Source organism: Primulina huaijiensis, chromosome 14 (genome assembly GCF_012295235.1).
Source record: "Primulina huaijiensis isolate GDHJ02 chromosome 14, ASM1229523v2, whole genome shotgun sequence".
Lineage (NCBI taxonomy): Eukaryota > Viridiplantae > Streptophyta > Magnoliopsida > Lamiales > Gesneriaceae > Primulina > Primulina huaijiensis.
In genome coordinates, this window is record NC_133319.1 from 13,408,076 (window position 1) to 13,417,701 (window position 9,626).

The following is a 9,626-nucleotide window of genomic DNA, read 5'->3' on the forward strand; positions in this document are numbered from 1 at the left end:
CTACTCGAAATATGTATTTTAATTTTCAAGTCAATTTCAATTTTTATTGGATGAATAACATTCGACTAAATTTCAATAATTAATGGGCCTAAAAATCACCCATTTTACTAATAGTCACGAAAAAAATATCAAGGTTTAAACAATGTTCATAGCAAAAACGATTAATTTGGTGACTACAACCTGATGCCCTCCGACTGTTGCGTGGCCGAAAACAAATAATAAATGCATCCCTTAATATTTGAGGGGCAACCTTTTAAATGACCCTAGTGTGTCTTTCTTAAAAAAAATTGTCCTCTCTTTTGTATTTCAATACATAGGACAAGACTATTATTAAAAACAAAAAACACAAGTCAATCGGCTATAATCTCCTCAATATTTAATTTAATTTAATTGATATCTATTTTAAAATGTTAAACTCGTTTCACAGGTTTCACTCAATGCTCATATCCTTCACAAACCTCATAAAACTTATAATCATCCAAGCTTCCCCTTGGGACATGTATATTCGTGCGTGTATGCGAGAGAGAGCGAACAAAAGTGTGTGCAGCGACATGCGGGAATGCAAACCATAAATCAACTCATAACCGAAACCAATTTGTAATTTTGTTAAGTTGAAATTGGACAACTACTTTCTATCACAAATCCCATGCAACTTAGGAAAATGAATAGAACACTTATCCAACAGTAGGAACAACAATATGCAAGCAGATTTCTCCTTATTACACCTTCAATCAAAAGGTAGATGCATAAAGAAAAAAGGTTCAGAAGTAATTGCCTTTGTAGAAATTTTTCAGGAAATCAGACGTGCCATCCTTGATTTCTATATCATGGGTTAAACCATGACGACCTATAACATACTGGCCGAGAATGTGGTGTCGCTGCTTTGAGTGCTCCACAATGTTATTCAATTCTTCTGTTCCCTTGAAGAGCAGCATATCAATGACCTGTAGATTCACTTAGAGTAATGAGAAAATCGAAAGTGCAGAATATAATATTTATTTTATTGCAAATACTTTGAACCATAAAAATCGTCTGTGATCATCTAAAGTACTGTTATGTCAAAATAGATGTTAACCATCCAGGTATGCTTATAAATTAAAATACAACCAAATACCAAAAAAGTTGTAGAGTATGATGTTGGGATTTCTAGATTATTTTTCTCCTGTAAACATAGTAATTAATAAAATCCAGTAATGATTTGGAACTAATCAAATTCTAATAACAGATTTGTTGCACTTATGGCATTTGTTTTCAAACTAAGGCCTCGAACTGGTATTTGAAATCTCAATGGGTGTATTTTCCAATGAGCACAAGTTAGAGAATACAATGCCTTCAAAACTTTACTAGGAAATCTATTTCCATACACGCATATTTTATTCTGATATATTAACAAATTCAGATTTTGAGAGCAGATGGTACCATTTAGTGACACGACAGATGACTGGCAATCACATCAAATGCCTTACGTAAATTAGCTAGGATCGGGTGTTCGTATTTAAACCAGCGTAAATGGTAATCCAGGCGGCCTCCTAGGCGGTAGGCGGCCCTTGACCTCCCCGCCTTTGTCTAAGGCGGTCTCTATAGACGGTCCAAGACTATCAGGCGGGCGAGACAGGCAAGCAGGCAACGGAGGCGGCTGAGTCGGTCAATGATTTTAAAATCACAGTCAAAGTTAACTAATTTTAAAAACCAATCGAAGTCAATCAATTTTAAAAACGCCTCTCATTCTCTTTTGTATTTATTTTTGGTTTCAAATATCCTCCACAATTGACCACCACCTGCCTAAAACCGCCGCCATCATCAGCCGCCATCTTAATTAACTTGTAACTTTGTATTTATATATTTTGCATTTTTCTAAATTGTATTATATTGTACGAAGCTATTTTATACATAAACATTATTTAATTACATGTATTACTTAAAAACTGATGATTATTTGTAATTACATCGCATGATCTTATATAATTACTTGTAAAAAAAATGCTAAAATAAATTCAACCTAGGCGGCTGAGGCGGTCACTGACCGCCCCGCCATCACCTCCCGCCATTTACAACATTGATTTAAACACATACACTACATTTGTGTAATGGCTTTCTTTGAAAAGTCTAGTCCTATTACTCTTTCAGATATCACGCTTTCGGTTTTTTGATAAACTGGTGGGGTTTCGCATAAATCCACGCCACGACACAAAAAGTTCAAGTTCATAGATTTTGGTTTCCAAGCATGCACAGACTGACCTTTCAAGTTTTAACCTACCTATGCATCATTGATTAATGTACAATAGCATATGAAATGAAAGCGTGTCATATTCAGGAATAAAGTGAATTAACTAGCTATATTTTGTTTTTCAGGAATTTGGTAATAAATAGTAAGTGCCTGCATAAGTGTTCTCTTCAAGCACCCCCTTGTTTGGTTGGTTAGGAAACACCCGGCAAAGTTTTGGATGCTAAGTCCTTCCCGAAGAGAAAGGAATCACTGTCTCTTATTGCTTTAGACCAGTTGTGACACGAGGATTTGTCTAAAATAAAGACAGGGTGCAATCAATAAGAAAACGGAAGCAGCTGAACTTGTTTGATCTTACCCTACCAACAATCTGATTACATTAAATTATAATTCTTGTCAAGATGCCCTTTTCAAATGTTTGCCGCTTCACAATACAAAGATAGCCACAAATTGATCGGTTCTAGTCTGTTGCTCTTTATGTCCAAACCGCTCGTCCATATTCATGAAACTTGCAACATATAAATAGGGGGGTAGCCAGGAAATTGTAGCACGGTGAAAATGTGTTGTATTTACCATAACAGATTCTCGGTAATTCAACAGTCTAATAAAAAATATTAAACATCTAAATCCAGCACGATTTTGACCTGAATCTTTTGTTAAGCATGACTGCATTTTGCTTAGTTGTTAGCATGAAAATACATCGAGAAGAATGCTCATTCCTAAGCCTCAAATATTCATCAAAACACAAACATTTTTTACTTTCATTTTGTCCAATTGAATGAATAGTTTTGTGCAGTTGTCACATACAAATCTCCAAAAAACTATAATCGCTCCTTGAATAATTTTCTATAATATGACTTCAATTTTAGTACTCTAGATAAGGTTTCTCAAAAATTTGTTATAAATCCACATTCCTACTTTTAGCCTGTACGCCAGAGACAAAAACTGGACCATTCTCTATCGGTACTCATACAAATCTTCACTATGTATATCCAATTTTATTTGTATAAAACAAAAGCAGGAACATAAACAAGAACGATTTTGGTTTCAATTATTTAAGCTGAGGTACAAGCTAAGGGCATACTGATTCACAAGCATTGTCTCCAGTCACCAGCGGGATTAATAGAATGGAGTAAAATTGATTCACAAATCTTAACATTCAAATCATAATCATAACGCATCAATTTCTTGATAGAATCTACATATAAGAGAAACGGAGGAAGCGGACCTTAGGATTGGTGATATGAGCGTTTTTCCGGATCTGGGAGGCGACGCTGGAACGGAGCTGGGAGGGGGAAGCAACGTCGTCGAGATTGTATATTTCCATGATGGAAGGGATCGATCGGCACGCTGTCTTGAAAAACTCGAACACCCGCTGCCGGGCCTCAGCCAAGCTCGCCGAGTTCGGCGGCACGCGCACGAACTTCACCGATGACACCATCAAATTTCTCCTCTTTTTTCCTCTCTCTTTCAAAACGACGCAGCTTTATAGCTTATATAACCTTTTCACACAATTCATCCCAATTGATTTTACAAACAAAATAAAGGCAAATAAATATTTTTGATTTATTCAGACACCATTTTCTTATTTAATTCTACGAGTAAGTCTCTTGTGAGACGATCTCACGAATTTTTATATGTGAGACGGGTCAACCCTACCGATATTCACAATAAAAAGTAAATGTCACACCCTTACTCTATACTTAACATAATTACCATAATAAAAATAGGGTTTGATTGATATACCTATATTATGAAGTAATTCAAACAAGGGCATCAATTTGACGGTTTATAAAAATTTTGACATGATGTCCCTACATTTTGTTTAAACCAAAAACTCAAGCAATGTCATATATACAACAACATCAACTATATTTTCAAGCACGATCATGCACCATATTGTTATACAAATACATATTCTCATATACAAGCATACTTTGTATCATCATAAACATCGTAAAAGTTGTTCAAACCCTGACATATTTTAGTACAATACATATGCGGAAGCTATACGATAATAAGTCCCGGTTCTTGTCGAGGTGAGGCACGTCACAAGCATCCATTGGTGAACCGGCATCCTATTTCTCTTCACTACCTGATCCTGTAATACATGAGCTACGTGAGTTTATAAAACTCAATAAGTTGGCACTGGTACGTATCAATATGCGTCGAAGGAACATACATATCAAGTAGTGACAACAATGAATCTTTAAACCCTGTCATATCATAGTATATATTCATGTTCATTTTTGTACTTGAGCCTCATTAGTTGACATGTACTATCGTGCTTGCTTTATTATATATCTATTACTATGTTGGACGTCAGGGAGCAACCTTTGGCAACCCCACGCCCCATGAACATATATTGGCCAATAGGTTTGGTGGACTTAAAACCACCCATGATGTCAACAAGCTCTATATCATGTAAAAATCAGTCCTTTTCCTTTCATGTTCATGTTCATGTTCATAACATAGCACCCATCATCAATATTCATGAGTTTCTTACATATTTAATACATAACAATGGAATATGGTACTATGTTTTCATCAAGAAAATACTAACAATGTACATATAGCAATAATCAATGGGAAGTATTTGAAATCATAATATTACTCATGTATTACTTCAAGAACATGCCAACTTATTGTCCAAGTGTATGAATACTGGTTTGAGAGGATGTTTCTCGTTCCTATACTGTCAAATACATCAATAAACCAATCACTATGTATATACTAGGTGAAAATCACTCTTTTATTGTCCTCTACATGTATAACAAGCAAAAGAGAAGAAAACTTACACCCTTAGGAAGTTCTTGTGATAGAGAACTTAATTCCAACTTCAAAATGATGAAAGGAATGAAGAAGGGAGCTTTTGGGAGGAAGTTTTCTAGGTTTGCTTCGTGTTCTTGCGGAGGAAGAAGGTAAGAATGGTAAAATTGCTTAGAAAAGTCGATCCTTATCTTTTTATACACTGCTGGGCGCATATGCGCGAATTTCTGGGCGCATATGCGCGGCCCGTTCTGCCCACCCGGGGCATATGCGCGAGTTCTAGCGCATATGGGTGCCACATTCTGCCAAAAACTCATTTTTAACTTTCGAATTAGCAAAAGTGGTCAACATGAAAGTTGTAGCCCTATGTGTTTTCTTACATCTCCAACTGGCCTCATGTCATTTGAAGGTCTGAGTAAAAAGTTATGCTCATTCTCCCAACATATGTCAGTGTAGGAACAACGATACACATGACACACTTCGGGCCACTTTTGGCTCGTCTTCCCTAATGATTTGAACAAAACTCAAAACATGAAAGCTGTAGCATTATATCTTAGCTTTCTAATGGTTATGGCCTTACACAATTTGGATCAATATTCAAATCATTATGCCAAAACTCGTAAAAACTACCACAATTTCATCTCATCTCCTATCACATTCCTTACCCTACTTCTACCTACACATCTTACTATCACTATTTTAACACATATTCATTCTCAATACACCATGGACAATATAAAAATCATGTTCAATCTCAATCTCGATATCGATACCTCAATCAACATGTAAAACATAATGAGGCAAATAACTACATAATAAACGACATAAACGTATTATTATTTTTTGTACGAGTAACTGGGCATTACAATTCTCCCATTCTTTAAAATTATTTCGTCCTCGAAAGTTGACGTACCATACAGTTCAGGATATCTCTGATGGATCTCGTCTTCTCGCTCCCAAGTTGCTTCTTCAATTGCATGATTGCGCCATAATAGTTTTACCAAGGGTATTTCCTTGCCTCGTAGTACTTTTGATTTCCTATCAAGGATTTGGACCGGTCGTTCTGCATACGAGAGATTTGATGCAAGCTCCAATGGTTCATAATGAAGAACGTGAGAAGGATTGGCCAAATACTTTCGTAGCAAGGAAACGTGAAAAACATTATGAACATTTGATAAGTTCGGTGGTAAAGCAACTCGGTAGGCCCTGTCTCCTATTCTTTCCAAGATGTCAAATGGACCGATATATCTTGGACTCAATTTTCCCTTCTTACCAAAACGCAAAATGCCCTTCAATGGTGATATCTTTACAAATACATGGTCACCAACCTGAAATTCCAATCGACGACGTCGCACATCAGCATAGCTTTTCTGTCGGCTCTGGGCAGTATGCATTCTTTCTCTGATCTTGGTTACCAATTCGGCTGTCTATTGTACCAATTCAGGGCCTAATAATTTTCTTTATCCTACTTCATCTCAATGTACCAGAGAGCGACATTTTCTACCATATAATGCAGTATATGGTGCCATTCCAATACTTGACTGATAGCTATTGTTATATGTAAACTCAGCCAATGGTAGTTTACTGTCCCAACTTCCTGGGAAGTCAATATTACAGGCCCTCAACATATCTTCTAAGATCTGATTCACCCGTTCTGATTGTCCATCAGTTTGAGGGTGGAATGCTGTACTAAATGCCAATCGAGTTCCCATAGCATGATGTAAACTCTTCCAAAATGCAGACGTAAATTTTGGATCTCTATCAGATACAATGGACACTGGGATTCCATGAAGCCTCACTATATATTTGATGTATTCTTCAGCATATTGATACATCGTATATGTGGTTTTCACTGGAAGAAAGTGAGCTGAGTTTGTAAGTCGATCCACAATAACCCATATAGCATTGAATCCTCTTTGTGTTCTTAGCAAACCAATGATGAAATCCATTGTAATATGCTCTCATTTCCATTCAGGAATAGGCAATGGTTTCAGGAGTCCTGCTGGTCTTTGATGTTCAGTCTTGACCTGTTGACAAGTTAGACATTGTGCAACAAATTGAGCAATGTCCTTTTTCATACCTTGCCACCAAAATAATGGTTTCAAATCTTTGTACATTTTGGTGCCTCCTAGATGGATTGAGTAGGGTGTCGCATGTGCATCAATAAGAATGTCGGTCTTGATTGTTCCTTGTTTCGGCACGCACAATCTACCTCGATATGTCCATATTCCTTCTCCATTCAATTCAAAGTTCGAATGTCCTTTATCCTCATCTCGCTGCCTCAGTTGTTGTAATTCATTATCTGTATTTTGTTCGGCCTTGATTCGGTCTGCAAGCGTTGGTCGAACCATAAGGGATGATAACTGAATTGCAGCTCCCTTTGGAATAACATCAAGCTTCAAGTTCTGTAAATCCCATAAAATTTGTTCTTGTACTTTCATTGTGGCAATAGGACTGGATTTTCGACTTAAAGCGTCTGCAACAACATTGGCTTTACCTGGATGATAATTAATAACACAATCGTAATCCTTCACCAATTCCAACCAACGTCGTTGTCTCATATTCAGTTCTTTTTGCGTGAATAAATATTTCAAACTCTTGTGGTCCGTGTAAATTTCACACCGTTCACCATACAGATAATGGCGCCATATTTTCAATGCAAATACCACTGCTGCCAGTTCTAAATCATGTGTGGGATAATTCTTTTCATATTCCTTCAACTGTCTTGAGGCATAAGCAATCACCTTCCCGTGCTGTATTAAAACTGCTCCTAAACCTTGTTTCGAAGCATCACTGTATACTACAAAATCTCCTGATCCTTCTGGAATAGCAAGGACCGGTGCTGAGGTCAATTTTGTCCTTAAATCTTTGAAAGTATGATCACATGCTTCATTCCATACAAATTTCACATATTTTGTGTTAACGCAGTCAAAGGCAATGCTATCTTAGAAAATTCCGCTATAAACCGATGGTAATAACCAGCTAGCCCAAGAAAACTACGTACCTCGGTAACAGTGGTAGGTCGTAGCCAGTTATTAATAGCTTCAATCTTACTTGGATCCAGTGATATGCCTTCTTTTGAAATGATATGACCCAAGAATGATACTTGTGCAAGTCAAAATTCGCATTTCTTCCATTTGGCATATAATTGTCTATCTTTCAAAGTTTGCAAAACTAATTTCAGATGTTCTCGATGCTCCTCTGTAGTTCGTGAGTAGATGAGAATATCATCTATAAACACAATCACGAACTTGTATAAAAATGGCTTGAAAATTCTGTTCATTAAATCCATAAAAGCAGCTGGTGCATTCGTTAGTCCAAATGGCATTACAGGAAATTCATAATGCCCATACCTCGTTCGGAAGGCAGTCTTTGAGATATCATCTGATTTCACTTTTAGTTGATGATAGCCTGATCGTAAATCAATCTTCGAAAAGATGGCAGCTCCTTGTAATTGATCAAAAAAAATCATCAATTTTGGAGAGTGGATACTTATTTTTGATTGTCACTTTGTTCAACTCCCGATAATCAATACATAGACGGAGGGTACCGTCTTTCTTCTTCACAAATAAAACAGGTGCACCCCACGGTGAAAAGCTCGGTCTAATAAACCTTTTATCAAGCAACTCCTGTAACCGTTCTTTCAATTCTTTCATTTCTGTAGGAGCTAATCGATAAGGAGCTTTTGAGATCGAATGAGTTCCTGCCACAACATCAATTACAAATTCGATCTCTCTATCTGGAGGTAAGCCTGTTACATCATCATGAAATACTTCTGGAAACTCACACACAACATCTGTATCTTTTAGGTCACGAATCGGTGGATTAATAACTAAAACAGATGCTAAATATCCTTGACACCCCTTCTGTAAGAATTTACAAGCCTTCATACAAGAGATTACCCGAAGAGGTAAGGATATACCTGCACTTGCTACTGTGAATGGTTCAGCTCCTACTGGTGCAAATTTGATCATCTTTAAACCACAGTCAATAGTAACTCTGTACTTCGAGAGCCAATCCATTCCCAATATCCCATCAAAATCCGTCATCCTCAGAACTATCAAGTAAGCATACATCTGATGGCCTTGGACATATATTGGACACCCTCTCACAATCTGATCTGTCTGTCATTCTTGCCCGGAAGGTAAGGCTATGGCGAGTTGTGTCTCTGTTATACTTGCTGTAATGCTCAGTCTCCTTACAAACGATTCCGAAATAAAGGAATGCGTAGTTCCTGGATCTAGTAAAACAATTGCAGTAATACCAGAAATCAAGAACATACCAGTGATCATTGATGTATCCGCATCCACTTCCTCTTTAGTCATGGAGAAAAGGCGTCCATGTACTTTCTCAGAACTTCCTGGACAATTCATGGCGAGATGCCCTGGCTTTTTGCAACGATAACAAACATTGGAACCTTGCATACATTCACCGCCATGAAGTTTGCCACATTTAGGACAAGGTGGTCTGTCCTGTTCTTTATGTGGAGGGGGACCCTTGCCACGGGATTCCTCTGGTCGAGCACCTTTACTATCGGTCTTCTTCCCTTGTCCTGTTCCTTGGTTCCTTTGAAAGTACTGCTTTCTTCGTTGTTGCCTGTCTCTGTCAATGTCTTGTTCATCCTGTTCTGCCA

The 9,626-nt window shown here is 37.3% G+C and overlaps 1 protein-coding gene across 1 annotated transcript; it reads right to left on the reverse strand.

Annotated features, from left to right (window-relative positions):
* Positions 1 to 581: 581 nt before the first annotated feature.
* LOC140956605 (NADH dehydrogenase [ubiquinone] 1 alpha subcomplex subunit 6) lies at positions 582 to 3,717 on the reverse strand. The gene is made up of 2 exons (XM_073413416.1): positions 3,453 to 3,717; positions 582 to 944 (listed from the first exon to the last, which is right to left on the reverse strand). The coding sequence occupies exons 1-2, from the start codon at positions 3,663 to 3,665 to the stop codon at positions 762 to 764; spliced, it is 396 nt and encodes a 131-aa protein (XP_073269517.1). The 5' UTR covers positions 3,666 to 3,717; the 3' UTR covers positions 582 to 761.
* Positions 3,718 to 9,626: the final 5,909 nt, after the last annotated feature.

What these genes read in the sequence shown, in the direction of transcription:
- LOC140956605 (XM_073413416.1), bottom strand. Translation starts at nt 3,665, where the DNA reads ATGGTGTCATCGGTGAAGTTCGTGCGCGTGCCGCCGAACTCGGCGAGC. An exon ending in CTCATATCACCAATCCTAAG is followed by an intron (nt 945 to 3,452) that starts GTCCGCTTCCTC and finishes GTGAATCTACAG; the next exon opens with GTCATTGATATGCTGCTCTT.